This window comes from Mesocricetus auratus, unplaced genomic scaffold (genome assembly GCF_017639785.1).
Source record: "Mesocricetus auratus isolate SY011 unplaced genomic scaffold, BCM_Maur_2.0 Super-Scaffold_100038, whole genome shotgun sequence".
Lineage (NCBI taxonomy): Eukaryota > Metazoa > Chordata > Mammalia > Rodentia > Cricetidae > Mesocricetus > Mesocricetus auratus.
Window position 1 is genome coordinate 7,744,698 of NW_024429216.1, and position 26,938 is coordinate 7,771,635.

At 52.1% G+C, this 26,938-nt stretch overlaps 1 protein-coding gene across 7 annotated transcripts; it reads right to left on the reverse strand.

Annotated features, from left to right (window-relative positions):
• Nucleotides 1-132: 132 nt before the first annotated feature.
• On the reverse strand, nt 133-26,909 carry CUNH19orf47 (chromosome unknown C19orf47 homolog). Of its 7 annotated transcripts, none has more exons than XM_040734478.1 (11): nt 26,755-26,909; nt 25,093-25,212; nt 22,511-22,562; nt 19,503-19,590; nt 19,286-19,400; nt 16,718-16,799; nt 11,625-11,813; nt 8,951-9,097; nt 7,055-7,125; nt 4,086-4,431; nt 133-460 (listed from the first exon to the last, which is right to left on the reverse strand). In XM_040734478.1, the coding sequence occupies exons 2-11, from the start codon at nt 25,135-25,137 to the stop codon at nt 252-254; spliced, it is 1,344 nt and encodes a 447-aa protein (XP_040590412.1). In that variant the 5' UTR covers nt 25,138-25,212; nt 26,755-26,909; the 3' UTR covers nt 133-251. The 7 variants fall into 7 exon arrangements, with proteins under 7 accessions (XP_040590412.1, XP_040590413.1, XP_040590418.1 ...); XM_040734479.1 differs by having other exon boundaries at nt 11,676-11,813; nt 26,755-26,906; XM_040734484.1 differs by lacking the exon at nt 26,755-26,909 and adding an exon at nt 20,391-20,582 and having other exon boundaries at nt 25,093-25,163.
• Between the last annotated feature and the right edge of the window lie 29 nt (nt 26,910-26,938).

The window sequence follows — 26,938 nt, forward strand, 5'->3', positions numbered from 1 at the left end:
TTTTGCAGAGGACCCAGCACCGGCATCAGGTGACTCACTGCTGCCTGTAACTGTAGCTCCAAGAGAACTGATTCCCTCTTCTGGCCTCTGCAGACAGGACATTCGTGTACATAAGCAACCCCACACACCAACTTGTGCATATACATAAGAAAATCTTTTTTTAAATGGTGAGAAAAATGACTCAGTGGGTGAAGGCCCTCCCCTAGGACCCACAGTGGAGGAAAACGACGGACTCCAGCACATTCCATAAGTTATCCTTTGACTTGACACTTCCTCACCCAGAGAGGTGGCGGTGGATAATGAATATAAAACCCCACAACCTCCAAATCAAAACGTTTAATGAGAAGTGGTGCCTCCATCCTGGAATGCCAGCGCTCAGTCTTAGAAGGTGGAGGGCAGGGCAGAGGAGGCCTCAGTCTCAAGGTCAGCTTCAAGGTCAGCCTCAGCCACCCAGGACAGCCTGAGTGAAACAAAACAAAGCATGTTTCCTGATGCACCCCAGCTTCGACTGCCACTCCTATGATGAACAAGTGGCGGGGCAGACGGAGATGGGAAGGAGACGGGCACCGGGGGCGGCAGCTGACAGAGGAGCAGTCACGGCCTAGCGGGGGTCTGTGAGACGGACTTCTTGTGTTGCTTTTTCTTTTCTAATTTTTTTGTTTGTTTTTCAAGACAGGATCTCTCTGTGTAGCCCTGGCTGTCCAAGAACTCACTCTGTAGACCAGGCGGGCCTCACAGAAATCCTCATGCCTCTGCCTCCCCAGTGCTGGGATCAAAGACGTCAGTACTACTGCCCATTTCTAATTTTTATTTTCTTTTGGGAGATTACAAGGAGGGAGGGGGTTACCTGGGTAAGAGGTGGTATTGAAAGACTGGGAAATGAGCAGAATTGGGGTGCATACTGTAAAATTCCCAAAGACTCAATAAAATATTATGTTAAAAAACAAAAACAAATCAAAGTATGCATTTGGAGAAATTTTAAATAAAAAAAGGACTATAAAAGGAAATGTTTTAAAACAGACAGCTGGTACACTTGCTAGCATTATTAGCATGTGTGAGACACTAGATTGGATCCCCAGCATTAGAAGAAAAACAGAAACATTTCCTCTGGAGCCTACACCTGGCCCAGGCTAGAAGCAGGACAGTCCAGCAAACCAGGATAGAACCAAACAGGATTGGAAAAAAAAAAAAAGTCAATGAAATGAATGATTCCTAATGACATTCTGCTACACTCACAGATTGGTACCCAGCCCAACTGTCATCAGAGAGGCTTCCTCCAACAGCTGACGGGAGCAGATGCTGAGACCCACAGCCAAACCGAGGCAGAGCCAGGGAAACCCCAAAGAGGGGGAGGAAGGGTTGTAGGAGCCAAGGGGTTGAGGACACCAGGAGAGTACCACCCACAGAATCAAGTAAGCAGGACCCATAGGGCTCACAGAGACTGGAGACAACACAGACCCTGTGTGTGTCTGCGCTGGGTCCTCTGTCCATGTTATGGTTGTGTGGCTTAGTGTTCCTGTGGGGCTCCCAACAGTAGGAGTGGGGGTGTCTCTGGCTCTTCTGCCTAGATTGGGACCCTTTTCCTCCTGCTGGGTTGCCTTGCCCAGCCTTGACACGAGGGTTTGTTTGTCTTATTGTAATTTGTTAAACCATGTTCGGGTAATATCCCTAGGAGGCCTGTCCTTGTTTTTGAAGGAAAACAGAGGACTGGATCTCAGGGAGAGCGGGGGTGGGTTGAGCAGATGGGAAGAGTGGAAGGAGGGGAAACTTCAGTCTGCATGTAATGTATGAGAGAATATTCTTTTTGGTTTTTCAAGACAGGGTTTCTCCGTGTAGCCGTCGCTGTTCTGGAACTCAAGAGATCTGCTCCCTGCCCCTGACCCCCAGGTGCTGGGATGAAAGGCATTTGTCACCACCATCCAAGAGAAGAATATAAAAACACAAAGTTCCCTGACTCCTCCTCATTTTTTAATCAGTGATATAAAAAAGTCTGTTTGTCTACGTGTGTGGGTGTTTTGTCTGCATGAATGTGTATGTGCCATGCGTGTGCCTGATGTCCTCAGAAGCCAGAAAAGGGCACCAGGGCCCCTGGAAGCACAGGTACGAAGGTTGGGAGTTACTGTGCGGGTGCTGGGACCCTGGGTTCTCTGGAGGAGCAGCCCGTGCTCTTAACCACTGAGTCATCTCCCCAGACCCTTGTTTTCCTTTTTTGTTTGTTTTTTTATTTTTTTAGAGACATGATCTCACTTCTGACGTGAGTCAGAAGTCTCAAGGGAGAGATTAGAGAATTAGAAACTCAGCCAGGTGGTGGTGGCTCACATCTTTAATCCCAGCACTCGGGAGGCAGAGGCAGGTGGATCTCAGTGAGTTCGAGGCCAGCCTGGTCTACAGAGTGAGTTCCAGGATAGTCAGGGCTACACAGAGAAACAAACAAAAGGGGGGGGCTTAGAAACTCAAAGTAGGGCAGAAGAGATGGCTCCTCAGTGGTTAAGAGCACTTGTTGCTCTTACAGAGGACTTAAATTTAGTTCCCGGAGCCCACACAGGGGCTCACACATCCTTAACTTAGTCTCAAGGGATCCAAAATCGTCTTCTGGTCTCCATGAACATTAGGCACACATGTGCCTGATACATACATGGAGGCAAAATATTCATACACATAAAATAATTTTTTAAGTGACACATTCCTCAACTATATATCAAGTTTGGGCCATCTTGGGTTTCAAAGAAAAAAGAAAGGAAGAAAAACAAAAGAAAGAAAGCCAGCTGGGTATGGCAGAAAAAGCCTTTAATCCCAGCACTCCGGAGGCAGAGGCAGGTGGGTCTCTTGAAAGTTTGAGGCCAGCCTGGTCTACACAGCAAGCTCCAGGTAAGCCAGGGCTACATAATTAGATCTTATCTCCAAATCAAAGCAAACTCCCCATAGGCAGCATGGTGCCAGGTGAAAGACAGGAAGAGCCACAATGACAGAGCACTGCAGCTGGGGGGAGGCACAGGGACAGAGCACTGCAGCTGGGGGGAGGCACAGGGACAGAGCACTGCAGCTGGGGGGAGGGGATGGACTGTCACCATGACTTCCTTCTTCACCACTGCCTACCCCACACTGTGTTGATGTAAGGAACACACCTGTGACTCCCGCTGAAGGAGGGAAAAGGACAGTTTGGAAGTCACAAAAATATATTAAAACAGCCGTTACTTCTCCCAGCACCCCTCCATCCCCAGTGTCTGCTGCCCCCACCCACCAAGGAAAAGGACATTCAGGGCAGGGCGACGGAGGTGCCCAGCTGCAGGCCAGGATCGGGGGGAGGGTCCCTGCAGCCTGGGAACGGAAGGCGGCTAACAGTCTTTACAGGGTTGACGCCACCGTCGACGAGGGGGCCGCTGGGAGGTCAGAGGTGCAGGAGGGTCAGGCAGGATGCAGCGGATGGTCGGGCCTTGCCACAGGGACAGAAAACAGAAGAGAAATGAAAAGAGTGAAGAGGAGGAGAGGCACCACAGCAGGGGAGGGTAGGAGAGAGCCGGAAGTCACAGGGTGAGGCGAGGGAATGCCTCCAGGTGACAGCTTTGTGGGGCGGGGCAGGACGGGAGCACACAGGCAGCAGATGCTGCTGGTGGGGGTGGACCGCATGGAAGGGGCAGGGCCCTTGGCTTTGGGGAGAGGTAGAAAAGGGGGAATCTGCCAAGGCCACCATTAATGCTCAGAGGACAGAGGACATGAGGGAGAGTCCCGGAGCAGGCAAGGGCTGGCCACAGGAACATGGAAGCCCAGGGGAAATGCCTGGATGCCTGAGGGCTTGGAAGCAGCAGGAATGCTGGAGATAACCAAGCCCTGTGTCATCTAGAGCTGCGGAGGGCGGCTGAGCCCTCAACATAGGCTAGAAGGGACGGAAGCAGGAACCCGCCTGCGTGGCATGCTGCACCCCACCCTGAGTGCAGGCGGCTAGGTGGTCCTTCGGCCCAGTCTTTTGAACACGCTCACAGTGCCTGCGTGGTCCATTTGGGCACCAAGGCTCTCGATGGAGCTGCTCCCCCGGGGTCCCACCAGAGTCCTCCTAATGGCCATCTTGACCTCAGCTGAGGACTTACTCTTGGTGCTTGTGACCTGGCTGTCCTGGGCCTCAGACACAACAGCAGCCTTGCCCAGTCTCTGAAGGACACTGACTTTGGGCAGGGACTCCGGCTTCTTCTCTGGCCCCGGGCGGGAGGGGAGCGCCAGGCGCCGCAGTCGTGGAGCGGTTGTGGTTGCAGAGCTTGTGGCCTTGGCTTTGACAGTCAGTGCTGGCTGGGGACTGGCCTTGGCGGGGCCCCTTCCTAGCTTCTTCAGGACTCCAGCATACGGCAGGACAGAACTGCTGCTGTCATTATCACTGTCCCAGGCCAGATCCTCATCCATCTCTGGGGTGGCCCCTAAGCGGCTGAAAACTCCAGTAGGCTGCAGGAGTCGGAGAAGAGACATTTAGTCATTTAGTCACTCAACACGCTGCCCGATCCCTGCTGGCCTCTACGTCAGCGGGCAGGTCAGTGTCATTCCGTGTGACGGTGAGAGCACTCTGGGAGGGGACCAGAGGCGAGGGAGTCCAGAGGGGCGAGGGAGGGTAGCCTGGGAAAGGGCACAGGGCACCGGAGCCTTGAAGCTGAATGACAGCGGCGCTAATAAAGATGGGGACTGTGAGCGTCCACCAAAGGTAGGGCGAGCACGGGAGACTGGCCAGGTCTTCCTAGCTTTGCACAGTGTCACACGGTGCCACAGATAGCACCCGACGTCACACATGGCTGGGAGCTGCTCTACCACTGAAGGGCACCTCAGCTCCTTCACGGTCACTCACTTAGCAGACAGTTAAGGAACCTCAGACTAGGATGAACAGTGTTGAGGGAGCGCCTCGGTTCCTGAGGCAGAAGTGACAGTCGTCATACTTCTGGGCACTCCACTCACTAAAGCCTCACATGACGTAAGGTCCTGGGAGGTGGCAGACAGGGCAGGTGGCCATCTCCTGGTCAGCGTGGGACTCAGAGGAAGCTACAGTGCAGGCGACACTCAAGGCGTGCTTGTCAGGCACCGCGCCCCAGCCCCTGGCTGACAACCACAGCTGCCCTAAGCACTGGCACCATACAGATTCAGGAACGGCTAAAATGACAAGGCCAGCCAGCCAGCCAGAGAGAGCTCTAGGGTACTCTAAGCTAGGGGTCTAGGGAACTGCTCGTTACAGCAGTAAGAACAGGTTTCGCTGTGGACACAATTTAAAAAGCAAACCCTGGGAAGCACAGGTGCAAGTCTGTGATCTCAGCACTCCTGCAGTTGAAGGAGAAGGATCATGAGTTCTAGGCCCGCCTGGGCTACAGGACAGACTGACTCAAAACAAACCCTAACTCCGAACATCTATTGTGGCAGTCATGCCTGTCACATGGAGGCAGGAGGGTCAGGGGTTCAAAGTCATCCTTGGCCACACAGTTGTCAGTTCACCCTGAGCTATATGAGACTCACAAAAAAGCAAAACAGAAAAACTTCCTCTTCGTGTGGCCTGCGGGGACAGGGCTTCCAGGACTAATGGCAGCGGTACGGGATGCTATCCACGCATACGGCAGAGGGGGCAGGGATGAGAACAGGTGGGGTCATCCAACTTGGACTGCATTGGCTGACTGGCAGCAGATGGCAGGCGCCCTGAGCTGAAGAGCTGAGGCTCGGGCAGGAGTTGCTATGGTAGCAGACACTGAGACTAGAGGGACCTGGGGTAGGAGAAAGAAACCCAGCAGCCTGGGGCTGGGCTACAGGTCGGCTGGGGACACAAAGGGCAAACAGGTCATCCAGCATGGCCACAGAGAAAACAGAGGTTTGAATGGTGGAAGAGAGTGCGGCAGCCGGGACACAGAAGCACAGATGCGTGGTGTCAAGGGCACACTGAGAGGGCCAGACGCCACACTGTGGGGACATTACTTCAGACGCCACACTGTGGGAACATTACTTCAGACGCCACACTGTGAGGACATTACTTCACTTCAGACGCCACACTGTGGGGACATTACTTCAGACGCCACACTGTGGGGACATTACTTCACTTCAGATGTCACACTGTGAGGACATTACTTCACTTCAGACGTCACACTGTGAGGACATTACTTCACTTCAGACGCCACACTGTGAGGACATTACTTCAGACGCCACACTGTGGGGACATTACTTCAGACGCCACACTGTGGGGACATTACTTCAGACGCCACACTGTGGGGACATTACTTCAGACGCCACACTGTGGGGACATTACTTCACTTCAGATGTCACACTGTGAGGACATTACTTCACTTCAGACGTCACACTGTGAGGACATTACTTCACTTCAGACGCCACACTGTGAGGACATTACTTCAGACGCCACACTGTGGGGACATTACTTCAGACGCCACACTGTGGGGACATTACTTCAGATGCCACACTGTGGGGACATTACTTCAGACGCCACACTGTGGGGACATTACTTCAGACGCCACACTGTGGGGACATTACTTCACTTCAGACGCCACACTGTGAGGACATTACTTTAGGGCGTGCGACTTTTGCTTCTGCTGCACTTGTTTAACTCTGTGAAGCTGTGTTACTGTGCCTGTCGGAAACACCTGGTGGTCTAACAGAGCTAAACGGCCAACAGCCAGGAAGGGGCAAGGATAGGCGGGGCTGGCAGGCAGAGAGGACGAACGGGAAACGAAGATCGAGGAAGAACAAGAGAACAAGGAGAGGACTTCAGGGGCAGCCAGCCAGCCACAGAGGAAGAAGGAAAGTAATATATACAGAAATAAGAAAGATACAGAGGTTTTGAGTTCAATTCCCACATGGTGGCTCGAAACCATCTGTAATGAGATCTGGTGCCCTCTTCTGGCCTGCAGGCCTACATGCAGGAGGGACACTGTATACATAATAAATAAATAAATATTTAAAAAAAAAAAAGATAAAAAGGCAAAGAGAAAAGCTGGCAGGAAACAAGCCAAGCTCAGGCCGGGCGTTCATGACTAAGAATAAGCCTCCATGTGTGACCTGTTTGGGAGCTGGGCAACGCCACACTCACCTTCGTCCCCGTCGTCGTGTCCGCTTTGGTCTCAGCACCGAGGCGGTCGAACACGGACGTTCTATGGAGACCTGGCACAGAAATGGCGCCATGAAGCAACGCCCGCCTCGAGGCCCCTGGGGACCATGTCTAGGCTGACCACAGAGCACGTGACAAGGTGGCATGACCTAGTAGGGAGGCGCCATGCTTGGCTACACCCACCCGTGGCTTATGTTGACCTCCACACAAACTCATGACAAGAGTCAAATCTGGGAAATATCAATGTGCTGGCTAGTTTTGCTTTGTTTTTGGTTTTTCGAGACAGGGTTTCTCTGTATTGTTTTGGAGGCTGTCCTGGAGCTCGCTCTGTAGACCAGGCTGGCCTCGAACTCACAGAGATCCACCTGCCTCTGCCTCCCGAGTGCTGGGATTAAAGGCGTGTGCCAATGCCCGGCCCAAGCTGGCTAGTTTTATGTCAACTTGACACAAGCTAAAGTCACCTAAGAGAATAGAACTTGAATTAGTAAATTACCTCCATAGGACCAGCTATAGGCAAGCCTGTAGGGCATTTTCTTAATTCGTGATCAATGGGGTAGGGACCACCACCAGGCTGGTGAGCAGACTGAGGAAACCATGGGAGCAAGCAAGTAAGCAGCTCCCCTCCACGGCCTCTGCACCAGCCGCCTCCAGGATCCTGCCCTGCTTGAGTTCCTGTCCTGACTTCCTCCACTGATGTGGAAGTGTAAGCCAAATAAACCGTTTCCTCCCCGACATGGTTTTGATCATGGTGCTTTGTCACAGCAATAGTGACCCTAACCGAAACCATCAATGAAAATTGATACCTGAGATCCATTGCACCTCTGCACAAGTGGATATGAACGGGAAAGCTTCTTCTTTAAGCCTGGACTCATGTAGCCTTGGCTAACTCACTATGTACCTGAGGCTGGCCCTGAACTCCTGATTCTCCTGCCTACACCTCCCAAATGGTAGAATTACAGCGGGGTGCTACCACACCCAGCTTTTGGGTAAAGAGTTCTCAAGGTCCATTGCATCTCCACCAATATAGTCACAGCCCAAAATACTGGGAAACAAACAACCATTAAAAATGAGCCACCAAAGCCAGGCGTTGGTGGCGCACGCCTTTAATCCCAGCACTCGGGAGGCAGAGACAGGCGGGTCTTTGTGAGTTCAAGACCAGCCTGGTCTACAAGAGCTAGTTCCAGGACAGTCTCCAAAGCCACAGAGAAACCCTGTCTCGAAAAAACCAAAAAAAAAAAAAAAAAAAGAAGCCACCAGATCCGTCATGGTGGCACATGCCTTTAATCCCAGCACTCGGTAGGCAAAGGCAGAGGCAGAGGCAGAGGCAGGCGGATCTCTGTGAGTTGGAGACCAGCCTGGTCTACAGAGTGAGTTCCAGGACAGCCAGGGCTACACAGAGAAACCTTGTCTGGAAAAAAAGGAACTGAAGGAAGAAGTACAGGCTTTGTAGGGACATATCCACAGTGACACACACAGGTCCATTCACGCTGCTCACAGAGGGAATGGGCACCATCTCAGAGTTCTTCTGGGAGAGCCAGCAGAACTGTCTAAGACACCACTGCCATGGAGACACCACCCTCACCGGGCTGGGGTGAGCGCTTGCTTTGTCAGGCAGTACTGGTGTCACTGCAGGCCTACTCTCAGTCAGGTATGGTCACTGGCCATCCCAGGCCAGCCATAACTGGCTCTTTGTCCCTGCCCTCCAGGGACAAGACATGAGGAGCCCAGCTTCATGAACTGCAGGATGACAGCGCAGAGGTGAGGGAGTCCCTTCTCCTATGGTCGCTGTCCGCTTAGCCAAATGCTGTTAGCTGCTCCCCGCTGAGCCCCCCACCTACTGGGCAGGAGACCTCCGTCTGCAAGCCACACAGCCTGTACCTTTTGCTGCCTGCTGCTCCAGGATCTTGCGGGTGCGGGGCGTGGTCCCCTTGGGCATGTGGATGATGTACTTTCCCTCCATCTCGGCTGTGACCCGTCGCCGCTTGGCAGGAACAATCAGGCTCTCCTCCTCCCTGCGAGCCAGAGCTGGTAAGGAGACATGGGTCAGCTCCTTCAGGGATGAAGCTTCTGAGGTGGTGGAGGGGGTGCACCTAGCTATGGGCATACAACCTTTCTCTGTTCTCTCTCTTTGGAGACAAGGTCTACTATGTAGCCCAGGCTGGCCTCAACTCTCAATCTCGATGCGTTAACCCCTGGAGGGCTGGGCTTATGGGCGTGCACAATGCCCAGCTGCGCACGGTGTCTTTCGCTGGGTTACTTGAGTGACTGGACCGTTCATGTGCACAGCTGCCCGGCACCAGACTGAACAACTGAGGACCTTAGTCATCTGGTGTGACTAACCCGCAGACGTGCTTGGGATCTGCAAGCAGTGACCTCCCAGACTGTGGCCCTGGAGTGTGGAGACCTCAGGTCGTATGGGGCTGCCTTCAGGACTGTGTGTTCTTGTGCCTTCTGACCATTCCTTTCTGCTTTCCGTTTTTAACAAGAAACCGAGGTCCACATTTACTGTTTAGGCATTATGCAGAATTAATTATACTTTAAAATATATGCGTCAGGGCTGGAGAGGTGGCTCAGTAGTTAAAGAGCACTGGCTGTTCTTCCAGAGGACCTGGGTTCAGTTCCCACCCCCCCGCCAAGGCACCTCACAACCACCTGTAATTCCAGTTCCAGGGACCAGATGTCCTTGTGGTCTCTGTCGGCACTAGGCATCCATGTGATGCCCAGACATGCATGCAGACAAAACATGGATACACACAAAATAAGGAAAACCTACACTCTATATATTTATGACGTGTGTGTGCACACACATGGCTCTCTTCCTTACTGGGTGGGCACCAGGGATGGAACTATGGTCATCGGGCATGATCAAAGTGTCCACTCACTGAGCTGTGCCACCAACCCTACGTTATACTTCTTTTCTGTTGCTAACCCAGTGTCTCACTATGTAGCCCAAGCTGGTCTGGAACTTGTAATCCCCCTGCCTCAGCCTCTCCACTCCAGCACGCTCTATCACACCTACGCTACACTTCAACCACAGAAAAGAATTCCCTACGGGCTGGAGAGATGGCTCAGCTGTTAAAGGCTAGGCTCACAACCAAAAATATAAGAATTCCCTTCATGGTGTCAGGAGGCAGACTTGTCATTGTTTCAGTGCTTTGTTAGCTACTTTTACCTTTCTGGTTTTCCTTTTTGGTTTGCTGTGACTCTAGCTAGCCTGCAACTCTCTAGATAGACCGAACCAAACGTGAATTTGGAATGATTTTTGTGCATGCTAAGCAAGTACTGTACCACTTAGCTCCTGTCTAGTCCCAGAATCTGTTTTCTTTTTATGAGACAAGGACTCAAGCTTGCAGAGCAGCCTGGGTGCAAACTCATAGAGGTCTCCTCCCTCTCAGCCTCCCAAGTGCTGGTACTGTAGGTGTGAGTCACTACACTACTCCTCGCAACTAAGTCTACCTTCGGGTTGAAGGTGCTTTTACACACGCACACACGCACACCCACACACCCACACACACACGCACTAGGAACGGGTCCAGCAAAGGTGTGAGAACACAGCAGAGAGCAGGAGAGGCCAAAGGCTGAGCCCCACTCCCAGATCGAAGCCCGGGACAGAGGGTAGTCAGAAAACCCAAGCAGGAAGCATGCTGCAGGCTTAAGGCCACAGGCAAAAGCTGGCAGACGGCAGGCCTGGGTTCGCTCTCCCTAGCACTGCACAAACAGGGGTGGTGGTCCATGCCTGGGAGCTCAATAGTCACGGTAGGCAGGGGCAGGTCAGTGTCATCCCGGCTACATAACAGTCTCAAGGTCAGCCTCGTTACCGAGGAGAAGGGGAACAGCCAGGTCTCCAGTCTGTCTTAGAGAACTGCTCACTGTCCTCGAAACCAAGACATCACTATCCTTCTTGAACAGTAACATGGAGCTAGAGACGGCTCAGTGCTTAAGATCAAGTACTGCTTTTGCAGAGACCCAAGTTCAGTTCCCAGCACCCGCATCAGACAGCTCATAACGACCTATAACTTCAGCTCAGGGAAACCACTCCTCTGGCCCCCACGGACACCTGTATACACAAGCACATACATACACATAATTTAAAACAAACAAACAAATAAAAGTCTACTTGTGCGACTCCTAGCAGTGGGAGCAGGGGCTGTCCCTAACGTGTTGGCTGGCTTTTGGGAACCAATTCCTCATACCAAGTTGCCTAGCCCAGCCTTAATACAAGGGGAGGAGCTTAGTCATAACTGAAACTTGACATGCCACGCTCTGTTGACACCCATGGGAGCCCTGCCCCTGAACAGAAACACAGGAGGAGTGGATGGGGACGCAGAGGAGAGGAAATGGGAGGAGGAAGGGAGGGGAAACTTTGGTCGGGATGTAAAATAAAAGCATAAATATAATTTAAGAAAAAGAAACAAAAGTGAAGTTCTCAGACTCAAGTTCACAAAGGTCAGTGACCTTTGGGTGCTCTCTGAAGCGCCTTGTCACATTTAGCGGCAGACCCCCCATCACACACACGCACACTCACACGCACGCACACACCCCTTCTGCTCACCCATATTCCCCTGCAGCCAGCTCTGCCCAACAGCTGCCCAAGAGCCCTCACCGGCTGCCTTGGCACTCTTCGCTGCCATCCTGTTGGACACAGTGACGGAGATCTTGGAGGTGCTGGTGTCTGACCGCCTTGGGGGAGTGTGGGGTGGAGAGTCATGGTTCAGGCTGTTGGTGATCATTCGAGAAGCGGCTGTGGGAGGAAGGAATTGAGTCCAGTCACACTGGGGATGCCCTGGAGAAGGGACTGGGAAAGGGAAGTGAGGAGGATTCTAGAACAGTCTAGGTGCTGGGGCCAGGGTGTCGAGGGAAAGCACTGGACTCAATCAGGAAGCAGCAGCTGCTGTCCCCGGTGGCTGCTCCATCCTCGTGATGTAAGGTATGATCAAGGACAAGGATGGCGGCTTCGTATTTCCAGGAGCCAGCTTCCATGTCCAGCTCCTCTAACACCCACACCAGAGTCCTTTTACTTCTGCTACACCGACCCATGGCACCACTTTGTCCCACAGTCCTCATTGCTTGACAATAGTTTCTTTTTTTGTTTTTCGAGACAGGGTTTCTCTGTGGCTTTGGAGCCTGTCCTGGAACTCTCTCTGCAGACCAGGCTGACCTCGAACTCACAGAGATCCGCCTGCCTCTGCCTTCCGAGTGCTGGGATTAAAAGTGTGCGCCACCAACGCCCGGCTATGACAATATTTTCTTTTTAAAGACTTTGGCTCGGCCGGGTGTTGGTGGCGCACGCCTTTAATCCCAGCACTCGGGAGGCAGAGGCAGGCGGATCTCTGTGAGTTCGAGGTCAGCCTGGTCTACAAGAGCTAGTTCCAGGACAGCCTCCAAAGCCACAGAGAAACCCTGTCTCAAAAAACCAAAAAAAAAAAAAAAAAAAAAAAAAAAGACTTTGGCTCACTCTAGACTGACTTGGAACTCACATTGTAACCCAGGGTGGTTAATTCACAGCAATCCTCCTGCTTCAGCTTCCTGAGTGTTGGGATTATACATATAAGCTACCACGCACAACTTTGGTTTCATTTCTCAGTTACTTGAAGTTATAAAAGGCATTTAGGCCAGTCATGATGGGACACACCTTTAATGCCAGAACTCGGAGGCAGAGGCAGGTGGATCTGTAAATTCAGGGCTAGCTTAGTCTACATGCATTCCAAGCCAGTCAGGGCTACATCTATATAGTGAGACCTTGTCTTGGGAGGGAGAGAGGGAAAGAAGGAGGGAGAGAGGTAGAGAGAGAGACAGAAGAAAAAGGCATCCAGAAGGGTATGAAAATGTTATCAACAGGCAATTGAAAGACTGGCAGGCCGGGCGTTGGTGGCGCACGCCTTTAATCCCAGAACTCGAGAGGCAGAGGCAGGCGGATCTCTGTGAGTTCGAGACCAGCCTGGTCTACAGAGCGAGTTCCAGGACAGCCTCCAAAGCCACAGAGAAACCCTGTCTCCAAAAACCAAAAAAAAAAAAAAAAAAAAAAAAAAAAAAGACTGGCAGAATTCATCTATGCTACTGGCGGCCAGGGCTGTGGGTGCCCTGAAAGGAGATGATGGGTGGGAAAGGGGAGGAAGGACAGCTCGCTTGTCTCTTCCTTTGGAGGATGCTATCGGCTTTCTTATACCGACTGCTATCAGCAGAGCCTCTAATGAGTTAGTGCTGAGGCTAGAACACAGGGCCTCCCGGGCTAAGCACACATTCTAGAGCCTCATTCCTATAACCTCGCTGTGTCAACACCTTTGGGTGTGTCCTGCCAGCACTGACTTTGCTTTGTCCAATGGTATGAGAGCAGATGTTACAAAAATGGAGACTCCAGAGGCCCCAGGGCTGGGGCTGCTTCTAAGGCTGTTTTTAGGAGCCCTGTGACTCACTTCCGCTGTCAGAACATGCCTAGGCTAGCCTGCTGCATGACAGAAGACACCAAGTCACTTCTACTACTCCAGCTGACACGGAGTCAGTAACTGGATGTGTAAACGAAGCCATCCTTCAACCTAGAGGTCATGGAACCAGAGACCTGCTGAGATGGATCTGAGGACAGTGACCAGCCAGCCCATAAAACGGTGAGAAGTAAATGTCTATGACTGTTTATCTGTGAGAAGTAGATGTCTATGGCTGTTTATCTTTGTGTTTATTTATCTGTGAGAAGTAAATGTCTGATTGTTTATCTGTGTGTTTATCTGTGAGAAGTAAATGTCTGACTGCTTATCTGAGTGTCTGTCTATTCATGTGTGTAATTCTGTCATACATGTGAGCATCCCAGGACTCTCCTATCTCCACCTCCCATCCCACCTGGGATTACAGACGTGCACCACAGCGTCCATCTTTACATGAGTGCTGAGGATGCAAACTCAGATCCTCACCCTTCCCTGGCCAGCACTTCCCCTTGCATGCCATCTCCCTGACCACTTACTTTTGTGAGATATACATCTCTTCTTGTCTTGAAAGAGGATCTGGCCTTGACCTCTCTATACAGACCAAGATGACCTAAAAGTCATAGGAGCAGCCTCCACACGCTGGGGTCAAACTCCTCAAACTCTGAGATCCCCCTGCCTCTGCCTCCTGAGTGCTGGGATTAAAGGTGTGCCGCTTGATAATTTCCACAGGGGACGAGATGGGAGTCGGGACTCAAGCGCCACAGTGCACATACAGAGGTCAGAGGACAAGTTTCAATCAGTTCTTTTCTTTCAACTTTCACGGGTTCTAGACAACTCAGGTTGCCAGGATTGCATAGCAAGAGCCTTTGCCTGCTGAGCAAAGTTACCAGCACCCCACCTTTTTTTCCTTTCCTTTCTTTCCTGAGATAGGATCTCACATATCCTGGCTGGCTTCAAACTCATTACCTTGAACTTCTTTTTTCCTTTTTAAATTTATGTATTTTTATTTAGGTGTGTATATGTGTATAAGCCCTATGTGTACAGGTTCCTTTGGAGGCCTGAAGAAGGCATCGGATCCCCTGGTGCTGGAGTTACAGGCATTTGTGAACTACCTGATGTGGACGCTAGAAATGGAGCTCGGGTCCTCCGGGAGAGCAGCGGGTGTTCTCAACCATCGAGCTGTCTCTCCAACCCCAGCTTTAAACTTCTAATCCTCCTGCTACCATGTCTCAGGCACCTGGGTTGTCTGGGGCTGAGGACTGAGTCCAAGGCCTCATGTCCGCCCCGAGCACTCTGCCAGCTGAGTCATGGCCGGCCTACGTGTCTTTAAAACAGGTCTCACGCTGTTTGCGGCCCAGGTCTTCGGGAGTCTGTGTGCAGACACATCTACTCACCTAAGCCTGCATCTGCATGGATGCATGGGGGCTTCCGCAGCTGCCCAGAGTTGCAGCGTCACCCAGCCTATGTCAAACGACCCTGCGCCTTCTGGCAGCAGTCCCCGAAAGGGTCTTTCCACGGTCTGTTAGCTGCTAGGAATGTAAAACCTGGGCTCTTTTCCTGCCTGTGCTTGAGGACGTGCAGCTTTGAAATGACACCAAGCACATACTGCTCAGGTGCCACGTGACAGCACACCGTGTGGAAGGCCACGGCGGGCTTCATGGAAAATGTGTGTGGCTTACAAGCTTCATTCTGGACTGAGTCACGGCGCTGCTGGCTTGGAGCTCAGCAAACGACTCGAGAGCAAACAGTAAACAAGGTGTCCTTTGAGGGGAACTCCTGGGGGACATTTGCTCAGACAGCCCAGTGAACGAAGGCAGCAATTCGGGGAACCCACATGCCGGAAGTGGAGAGCAAGAGGGGTCATTTAAGCACCTGTGCCAGGGCGCATGAGTACTCTTGGACACACACACAGAATAAACAGATTAAATGATGAATACAGGTTTTTAAAAGTATGGTTAGTTTTTTGTCAACTCCACACAAGCTAGAGGCCTCAGGGAGGAGGTCAAAGCATGCCTCCATCACACTGGCCTGTAGACAGTTCTGTGGGATACTTCCTGATTGATAACGGCTGTGGGAGAACCTATGCCACTGTAGGCAGTGTCATTCTTGGCAGGGGGTTGGTCCTGAGAGGGTAAGAAGGATACCTGGATAGGTGTGCTGGAACAATGTCTATTAACCCCAGTACTCAGAAGGCAGAGACAGACAGATCTCTGTGAGTTCAAGACCAATCAGGGCTACAGAGTGAGACTCTACTTCAAGGAAAAAGAGCAAAGAGAAGGTTAGCTGTATGCAAGTCTGGAGAGCAACCCAAAGAGCAGCATTTGTCCCTGGCCTCTGCCTTGATGTCCTGACCAGGACTCGTGAGCTGAGCTTTTAGTCATGCTTCATCACTAGGCCGGGCAGTGGTGGCGCACGCATTGAATCCCAGCACTCGGGAGACAGAGGCAGGTGGATCTCTGTGAGTTTAAGGCCAGCCTGGTCTACAGAATAAGCGAGTTCCAGAACAGCCAGGGCTACAGAGAAGCCCTGTATTGAGCCTCCTTGCCCCCCAAGAAAACCAAGCAAACTAGGACAAAGAGGAATAGGCAAGGTAAGGGTATATGGCTGAGGTGAAACTGAGTGAAACGGCTGAGCATGGTCAGCCGGCGCCCGTCGGCACCACCAAAAGAAATAAATCAGATGCGCAGATCTCAGAAGCAAGATGCTAAGGCAGGGGGATAATGACTTCGAGGCCAGCCTGGGCTATGTAAACCTTTGTTTAAAAAAGAGAAGGGAGGGAGAGAAAGAGAGAGAGGGAGAGAGAGAGAGAGAGAGAGAGAGAGAGAGAGAGAGAGAGAGAGAGAGAGAGAACAGAAAGATGACTCGGAGAGGGTACAGGTGCTTACAGTCCAGCCTGATGACCCAAGTTTGAGCACCAAGATCTACACAGTGGAAGGCAAGAACCAATCCCCAAATATGTCCTCTAACTTTTTCACTCGGTCTTGTGAGAGCGCACACGCACGCACACACGCACGCACACACACACACCAATAATTTAAACAAGTATGACTAGTAAGAGTGAGAAAGGGCTATTTAAACACTCACTCCCTGCCTAGCTTACACGGTCCCTGACAGAGGGCTTCAATGGTTCAGCTTCCACCTCTGCAAACTACCAGGCGGATGAGACGGCCAGATGTGTCCCTTAGCGACAGGACCCAAGGAAGGAAGAGACTGAACAGGCGCAACTCACCACTAGAGGCGCCACGGCGGGGTTCACTCTGGACGGGGCTGGGGCTGCAGGGCACTGACTCGGTGGCAGCTTTGCACATGTCCTGGAAATGAGAAATAGTGGGTTAGCCCAGAGCGGGGGACCTACTGCACCGAGCAGCACCCCGGAGGCTGGGACACAATTACGAGAGAACGGAAAAGCTGTTCTGTAGGCCCGGCAGTGGCGGCGCACACCTCTAATCCCAGCACTCAAGAGGCAGGCGGATCCATGTGAGTTCGAGGCCAGCCTGGTCTACAGATTGAGGAGTTCTGGGACAGACAAGGCCACAAAGAGAAACCCTATCCCCTATCTTCAAAACCAAAACAAAACAAAAAAACAAAACAAAACAAAAAGCTGTTCTGCTTTGGGGTTGTTTGTTTTATTTTTTAACCCATTTTAGTTGTGTGTGTGTGTGTGTGTGTGTGTGTACAGTGTACGTAAATTAGGGTGTTTGCAGAGGCCACCAGTATGGGATCCCTTGAAGCTATAAGCAGTTGTGAGCTTCCTGACATTTCTAGGAACTGAACTTGGGTCCTCTGGAAGAGCAGTGAGCACTCTTAACCTGAGTCATCTTTCCAGTTCTACTCAGCTCTGGGCTACCAGAAAGCACCCTGTGTTGCGGAATGTTTAACTAGGCAAAGATGGCCATGGCGCACACCTTCAATCCCAGCACTTGAGAGCAGAGGCAAGTGGATCTCTTTGAGTTCAAGGCCAGCCTGGTCTACATAGGGAGTTCCAGTACAGCCAGGGCTATTACACAAAGAAACGTTGTCTCAAAAGAAAAAAAGTCACGCAGGCGGATCACTGTGAGTTCGAGACCAGCCTGGTCTACCGAGTGAGTTCCAGGACAGGCTCCAAAACAACACAGAGAAACCCTGTCTCGAAAAACCAAAAAAAAAAAAAAAAAAAAAAAAAAAGAAAAAAGTCACATTTGTTTCTGCTGCATCTGTTTATCTATTAAAGATGTGCAGCTGCTGTTTCACCTGCCTGCCTAAGGCACTTGACTGGTCTAATGAAGAGCTGAACGGTTATCACTAGGCAACGGATGATGGGCGGGGCTGGTGGGAGACAGAATAAGTAGGAGGGGGAATCAGAGAGACAGAGACACAGAGAGAGAGAGAGAGACAGAGAGAGAGAGAGAGAGGGAGAGAGAGATAGAGAGACAGAGAGAGAGAGAGGGAGAGAGAGATAGAGAGACAGAGAGAGGGAGAGAGAGAGAGAGACAGAGACAGAGAGAGAGAGAGAGAGAGAGGAGAGAGAGAGAGAGAGAGAGAGAGAGAGAGAGAGAGAGAGAGAGAGAGAGAGAGAGAGAGAGAGAGAGAGAGAGAGAGAGAGAGAGAGACGCCTGGGGCCTGACAGACAGACAGACATAGAGCAGGACATACAGAATGAAAGAAAGGTAAAAAAAAACCCTGAGGCACGATGTAGATGAAGAGGAACAGGTTGGACTAAGGTGTAAGACAAGGCCAAGCACTCATAATAATAACAAGTCTCCGTGGCATGATTTGGGAGCTGGTTGGTGACCCAAGAGAAAGCCTGCCACAGCCCTGGACTGGCCACATAGACAGCCCAGCAGCTTGGTGCCACCTGACAACTCAGTTAATCCTTGGGACTCAGGGTGGTGGACGGAGAGCCAACTTCCAGAGTTGTCTTCTGACCTCCAAACATGTGTCCACACGCCTCTCAGACACATTCATCCAGTATGTATTTCATTCTCAATCGAAAATTCTACAGAAAGGCCGGGCAGTGGTGGCGCACACCTTTAATCCCAGCACTCGGGAGGCAGAGGCAGGCAGATCGCTGTGAGTTCGAAGCCGGGCTGGACCGACGGCCTCCAAAACAATACAGAGAAACCCTGTCTCGTAAAAAAAAAAAAAAAAAAAAAAAAAACAGAAAACAAAACAAAAAAAAAAAAACTACAGAAGAAACACAATGTTTTTCTCACTGACTCTCCAACTGAGTTGATGCCTCCTGCTTGAGAAAGTCCTCTTGCAGGGTCCTGAATGAGGGCCAGTGAAGACCTGTCTCTAGAAGTTACTGCAAGGGGCAGGGCATCTGGCAGCCTCACCGAATGAGGTGGAAGAGTGAGTGAGGATAATTCCCTGCATCAACCTCGGGCCTCCGTGTGCACACGCACACATGTGAACATGTACAATCCATGTGCCCGTGTGTATATCACACACATATGAAAAATGGGAAAAGAGGCCAGGTGGTGGTGGCACACGCTTTTAATGTCAGCACTCGGGAAGCAGAGGCAGGAGGATCTCTGAGTTCGAGACCAGCCTGGTCTACAAGAGCTAGTTGCAGGGCAGGCTCCAAAGCTACAGAGAATGGAAAAAGAACACAAGAATTAAGGTTTGCCTCACTGCATTGGGAAAGCAGAGAAAACAAGGCTCAGAGAAGTCAAGCAACATGCCCAGTGTCACACAGCAAAGAGTCAAACCTGCCTGCGAGCGCTGCACCGTCCTTTGCTGCCAGGCCTCCTGCTGGCCATGTGACAGTCCTCTCCAGCCTCACACTTTGCCCAGGAAGTCACAGAAGAGCACCTACCTGGCGGTGTACCACCTTGGCATGCTTGAGGATGGCAATGATGTCACCCACCACAGTCACGCCCAGCTCGTTCATGATTTCCTTATTGAGATCTAGCAGCATGCTCTTCTGGATCCTGCGGGGGGGGGCAGGGGAGACGGGGGACAGTGATGAGGCCCCACCCAGCAAGCTCCCACCTCCTCCTGCCCAGTTTACCCTTTGCCGTCAGCCTCCTCACCGGTTGTCCACAAACATCACGGCATAATTGACAGCAGGGCCTGGAGGAATGCCGGCTTCCTTGAAGAACTGGATCCACTCGGAAGTGGCTGGGGGTTAGACAGGACAGCCATCATAGCAACACTGCAGCCGCAGTGGCTTCCACAAACTGAGCCAGTGCGTGCCAGCCCTGCACTGTGAGTGCTCAACTCTCGTGGGAAGAGGACCCCGGCCACCGGTCAGTCAGCCAGCACTGAGTCCCTAACTGGGGGCTGAGAGGATCCCAATCCTTTAACCCTGTTCTCTCACGGCTTCACGCGCCCTGGTGCCTCACCCCGTGTCCTGGCCGACAGCTCCGAGCCTCAGGGAGGGGCTCGTGTTCATACCCCGTATCAGGAAGCTTGGCTGGTTCAATCCTGCCTCTGCCATTTCCCGCACACAGGACTTTGGGCAAGTCACTGCTCAGTGCCTCAGTTTCCTGTCTGTATCTGTGATAGTGCTGTTCATCTACCAAGTGTTTCCTGGGCACATGGCACAGAGCCAGTCCCATTCCCAACACCTACGATGCCTTAGACCCTCAGGGCAGAAGTCAAGAAATCCATGCTAGGGGCTGGAGAGACGGCTTAGCGGTTAACAGCAAGGGCTGCTCTTCCAGAGGACCTTTCAATTCCCAGCACCCGAGTGGCAACTCTAACTGTCTGTATCTCCAACTCCAGGGAACCTGACATCTTCACAACAGTGGACATAAAACATAAATAAATAAATGAAAAGAAATGCACACTAACGTTTCCGTACTAACCACACCCATGTCATCAGGTCACTTGATGGATGGGTGGCCTGAGTCCAGACAGCCTTAAATGGCTTTTTAAAGACAAGGTCTGGTGGAGCCCAGGCCTGGCCTCAAACTCACTGTGTATCTGAGGATGACCTTGAACTCCTGATCCTCCTGCCTCCACGTCCCCAGAGGTGGATCTGTAGTTGTGTGCTGCCACCGTACTCGGTTTACGTGGTGATGGGGATGGAACCCAAGGCCTTGTGCACGCTCCTCCTTTTTCACTTTTGTTTTTAAAGACAGGGTCTCAGCTGGCATGGTGGCACACACCTTAGGAGGCAGAGACAGGTGGATCTCTCTGTGTGAGTTCAAGGGCAGCTTGGTCTACATATCAAGTTCTAAGACAGCCAAGGCTATATAGTGAGACCCTGTCTCAAAAACAAACAAACAAATAAATGAAAAAATAAAAAAGACAGTGTCTCATGTATCTCTCGTGCATCTCAGGCTTGCTTTGACCTCAGCAGGTACCTGAGAACGACCCTGAACTCCTGATCCTCTCGTCTTACTGTCCTGGTTCACATGTGTACACCACCTACAGAGCCTGGAGTCCAAGGCGTTGCAGAATCTGCATCAGGTTCACGCCATCATGCCATGTATTATAGAGACAAGGCAAACACGTGACCAACTGAGCTGTCAGAAACCAGTGGCCATTAAGAAATAGCTGGGCCAGGAGGCTGAAGTTGCGGGTTTGCGACCAGTCTGGGATGGGTGAATGATGCAGAGATGACAAAGTGAGACACTGTCTCCAAAAGCAAACAAAATCAAAAAAGATGTAGCTAACCCTACCCAGAAATGTTACATTACATAACAGTGTATCTCAGAATCAGCCAGATGAGGTTACTACACTATCCCCAGGAGAAATCGTCAGGAACATACACTGCAGATGTCTATCCCAGAACAAAATAATATCCTTCGTTGCCTGTTTGCGGTGCTTCCGATGGAACATGCCTTAGTTAAGCTCTACTGTAGCTCTGAGCCCCCTCCTCCCACCCTCAGTAAACCATATCGCTGAGCCGTACTCCAAGTCCTTACAGGGGAGTCTTAGGCAAGTGCGCTACCACTTAGCTGCATCTCTCTAAGCCCTAAGCAATATCCCTTGACAAAGGCATCTGTAAACAAACACATGACATGCTACATGGTATTAAAAAGGAAAGACAGCAGTTATGCTTAGCTCTACGGGTGACTTCAAATACCATGCTACATAAAGACACACATCATGATGACATACTGCATGGTTTTGTTTATGTAAACTCAAGGCTTGGGTGCTGCTAAATGTTTGTCTTTCAGCTGCTTTTGATTCTATGGATTTTCCTCCCCCCCCCCTTTTTTTTTTCTCCAAGAAAGGTTTCTCTATGTAGCCCTGGCTGTCCTGGAACTCTCTCTGTAGACCAGGCTATCCTCAGACTCAGAGACACACCTGTTTCTGCCTCGTGAGAGCTAGGATTAAAGGGGTGTCCCACCACTGTCCAGCTATGGATTTTCCTTCAACATTTTCCTAAGCCACCGTGTGACCTCTGTGCCTGTACAGCCCCAACAGGCAGCTTAAGAAGAGCTGGGGATCTGGGTGTGGTGGCACACAGCTGTAACCCAGCACTTGCAAGTTTAAGGCAGGAAGGCTGAAAGTGGCCTGGGCCGCATGGGGAGACGACGTCTTCCCCACCCCACAAACAAAAAGCAAGAGAAGGAGCGAGCAAGCCAGCCAGGCTGGTGGTGGAGCCCGGGACCCTGGCCAGCACTGGAGGTAGAGGCAGGAAGGTGGAGAGGTCAAGGCTGCCCTTGGCTCAGGAATGGCAGGTTAGCCTGGGTTAGTGCGGGCCTGTATCTCAGGAAAGAGGGGAGGGATAATCTGGGGCTGTCTCGAAGCAAGCACACCTAACATCCCCTGAGGACTGCGCCCAGGATCCCACATGTGGTAATCTCCTGTGTCTGGGCTGCAGGGTTATCATCTCCATCTCAGACCCCACAACCGAGGCTCTCCTGACCAGAGGAAGCAGGCACAGGACGGCCTCACCAAGTGCTCCAGGCCCAACTCAGGAAGAGAACAGCCAGCCTAGCACAGGCCCCAGCCCCGCCCCCACCTCAGGGGAGCTCAGCTGCCCCTGCCTGTCACCAGCCCTGCCCCTCCCCCTCCCTAGACTCAGAACATACCCCAGACTGGGGAGGTGGGCACAGGGGCCCAGCAGGGAAACCAGACTCACCCATCGTCACTGAGACCATCGTCTCCCCAGCCTTGACCCTGCTTCCTGGAGCCTGGAAAAGAGAAGGGAGAGAGGGCCCATTCGTCGGCCCACAGAGAGCCTCGGCCTCCCGGTGTTGCCCGCCTGCCTGCCAGAGGAGCATTCCTGAACTAGGGGCTCAGGACCCAAGAATAGCCTGGAGCAGCTGGCCGGACGTCAGCCTGGGACAGGGCTGCCACACATCTATCTCTGCTGCCTGGGAAGAGCTCAAAGATGGTGTCCTGCTTAGGGCTCCCATTACTGTAATAAAACAGCACGACAAACAGCAACTTGGAGAGGAAAGGGTTTATTCCATCTTACAGCTTGTAGCCCATCTTGGAAGGAAGTCAGGACAGGGACTCAGGGCAGGAACCTGGAGGCAGGAGCTGACGCAGGGGCCATGGAGGGCGCTGCTTGCTGGCTTGCTCCATGGCTTGCTCAGCCTGCTCCCTTGTAACACCTGGACCACCTGCCCAGGGATGGCCCCGCCCACTGTGGGCGGGGCTGACCCACATCAATCACCAATGAAGAAAACACCCCCACGGGCTTGCCTACAAGCTAATCTTTTTTTTTTTTTTTTTTTTTTTTTTGGTTTTTCGAGACAGGGTTTCTCTGTATTGTTTTGGAGGCTGTCCTGGAACTCGCTTGCTAGTCCAGGCTGGTCTGGAACTCACAGAGATCCGCCTGCCTCTGCCTCCCGAGTGCTGGGATTAAAGGCGTGCGCCACCAACGCCCGGCAAGCTAATCTTAAAGAGGTAACTTTCTCAACTGATGGCCCTGGCTGTGGCGAGTCGACACAAAAGCACCAGCACAGAAGGCCGATGTCCAGCTCCCAGCCAGCCCTCACACCGGGACAGGTCTCGCCGCAAGAATGGCCCCAAATCCTAGAACACAGCACCGCCCGCTCATTGCTGTCAGGAAACCTCCTGACAGAGTCAGGCACAGTGGGCACACATGCACCTGCTACCCACAATTCAGTCGAGGCTACAGAGCGAGGCCTTTCTTTTTAAAGATGTATTTATTATGTACACAGTATTCTGTCTGCATGTATCCCTGCAGGCAGAAGAGGGCACCAGATCTCATCACAGATGGTTGTGAGCCACCATGCGGTTGCTGGGAATTGACCTCAGGACCTAGAGAAGGGCAGTCAGTGCCCTTAACCTCTGAGCCATCTCTCCAGCCCTGAGAGTGAGGCCTTTGTTTGAATGTTTATAGTCCTGGCTGTCCTGGAACTTACTCTGAGGCCAGGCTGGGCCTGAACTCAGGGATTCCCGTGTCTACCTCCCAATCCTGGGATTAAAAAAGTTGGCCTCCACATCCAATGTGAGTCTTTCTCAAACATTAAGATAGAAACCAGGCATGGCAGAGGGTCTGAAATCCCAGCATCCAGAAGACTCAGACAGGAAGTTCAAAAGTTCGAGGCCAACCTAGGCTATGTAAGGCTCTGCATGAAATATAAAACAAAGATTTAGTTGGCATGTAGCTCAGCAACAAATTTTTGGCCTGACATAGTTTGGTCCTCAGCAAAATAAACAAATAAACAGGTTTCCCAAGAACCCTTAATGTGGGAGATGCTTAAGAATCCTGAGGGGAAGCCGGGCGTTGGTGGCGCACGCCTTTAATCCCAGTACTCGGGAGGCAGAGGCAGGCGGATCTCTGTGAGTTCGAGACCAGCCTGGTCTACAAAGTGAGTTCCGGGACAGTCTCCAAAACAATACAGAGAAACCCTGTCTCAAAAAAAAAAAGAATCCTGAGGGGACAAAACCATGAGCCCAGTTGGGGGCAGAGGACCAGGGGACAGACAAGAAACAAAACAGCTATAAAGGCAGTGTTGTGGAGAAAGCATGGATGGCCGGGGAAGGGTGGGAGCCACTTAAACATGCTGATCTGCAAAGGTGTCATGTAGACAGCTGGAGGAGGGGGTGTAAGTGTGTGGTTCTTTAGAGGAAGAGTGTCCCAGGAAAGCGGACACCGAGTCTGGTGTCCTAAGCCAGAAGCTCCTCTGGAGTGCCTAAGAACCAAACTGGGAAGGGATGGGTGTGGGGGAGGGTACCAGACCCCAAGAGGCTCCACAGAAATGGAAAACAATTTTTCACTTAGATGATCAATTGCTTAAAGGGGGTTGAAGAGCTTCAGATGCCAGCCCAAGCTACGTATTATGCTCCGGGCTAGCCTGGGCTGCATAGCAAGACCCAGCCTCAAGCAGGTGGGTAGGCAGAGGTGTGATTCAGTTAGGAGCCTGCTCCTCTAGCATGCACAAAGCTCTGGGCTCAATTCCCAGCACCATACATGCCAGGTACACATACCTGCATCCCAGCACTTGGGAGGCAGAGGCAGGAGGATCACAAGTTCAAGGCCATCCTTAGCAAGTTCTGGATTTGACACCAATGAACAGCACAAGAGTCAGGACATGTCAACCAGCCACCAGGTCAGAGCACCACAGAGATGCCTGGCAACAGCCTCCCAGGGGAAACTATCATTAGTCCCATTCTTGTTGATTAAAAAGAACACACCTGACTCAGCAAGGAACAGTCACTTGCCAAGTGTCACATGTAGCAACTGACCTTTCTGAGATTCAAAACCAAGCTCTCTCTGCTTCCGAAGCCCATGGAGCAGGTCCTCAGGAGTGTTTGCTCTGTGCCAGGCGGAGAATATGCACATCTCAGCGGCTCTGCATGATGAGCCTGGAAGAAGGGAAGGAGGAAATAAGGGTTAGCCCAAGAAAACACAGCAGGCTAGCAGTAGGGCCGGGACCAGAACTCAGGTCAGCCAATGAATGGAGACCCAGAAACTGCCTTACAGCAGGCATAAGCAGCCTCTCCTTAGAAGGCCTCCGTTAACACTAAACCAGAATGCTCTAGGGCAGCAAAGTCACTGTTTAGCTCAGTTTCACCTAACACCATCTTGTCTGGTTTGGTTTGTTCCCATTTGTTAAAACTAGGTCTCCTAGCTGGGCGGTGGTGGCACCTGCCTTTAATCCCAGCACTCGGGAGGCAGAGGCAGGCGGATCTCTGTGAGTTCGAGGCCAGCCTGGTCTACAGGGTGAGTTCCAGGACAGCCTCCAAAACAATACAGAGAGACCCAGTCTCAAAAAAGCAAAAACCAAAAACAACAACAACAAAAGATTGGTTCGAAGGCTCTGAGAGGTGAGTCCCAGAGAAGTTATCTTATAGTGAGGCCTGCCTCCAACACACAACATGAGTTCCTTCCCCGAACCTACACCCCCACCACCCCACGCGGTGGAGAGAGCTAAGTCTCAAAAGTGGGCCTGATCTCCACACAAAAGCACGCACGGGGTCACTGTCCATCCACGATGGAAAAACCTTTAAAGATGTCCTGTGGGGCAGGGAGAAAGGCCACCGGGCCAAGTTGTCCTCTGACCTAACACACATTCAATAAAAACTACCATTTATTTGTTTACTTGTGTATTTATCTATTTTCGAAACAGGGTTTCTCTGTGTAACAGTCCAGGCTGTCCTGGAACTCGCTCTGTAGACCAGGCTGGCCTCGAACCCACTGAGATCCGCCTGCCCCTGCCTCCCGAGTGCTGGGACTAAGGGCGTGAGCCACCACTGCCCGGCTTACTGGCAAGCAATGTTAATTTCCCAAATAGGATAACAGTGTAACCTCCTTTAAAACTCAGGAACATGCATCCGTCATTATTTCAGATCTCTACTTCAAAACTCGGCAAAGCGCAGGCTGTTTTCTTGCTTTCTCTGGGCTCCCCCTCCCGTTTTTTTGGAACTCCCAGTTGCTACAGACCCAATCCACTGAGCCCTTGGCGCGCCAAAGACATTCATCAGAACACGCACCATGAACCTAAGAGCCTGAGACTGTCACTGTGCCGAGGAAACTAGGGCTCAGAGAGGTAAAGACACGAGCCCAGTGCTGCACAGGGGGACTGAGATTCGAACCCACGCCGCGGGCCTGCTAGCCTTGCTATCTCCCGCGCAGGTCCCCAGCATCAGCGCCAACAAGGACAGAGGAGCAACGAGGCGGGTGCTGAGAGCAGCCGCGGCATGCACGAGCTGACCTCCCATCAAGGGGGTGCTACAGCCCGCTTCGGGCCCCCATTGCACAGAGGAGGAAACTGAGGCTCGGAAAAAGAAGCCGCTTTATCTGGCCGTACACTGTGGCCCGCACGGGGACTCCAGACCCTTGGGCACTCCGCATCCCCTTCCCCAGCCTCCTCCGACCCGGCCCCGCCACCCGGGCCCGCACCTCACCTGGCCCGGCGGGCCCGCACCCCCGGCGAGCCGCTCGTCCGCCCTCCGGATCGCGCCAACTGTCAGCCACTCCTCCCTCTGCCGGGGCCCCCCGCCCCGGAAGTCCTGCCCTGGATACCGGATCTGACTGACCCGCCCACCATGACCGCTCTAGCCCCGGCAGCCGCCGACCAGCGAGAGAGGG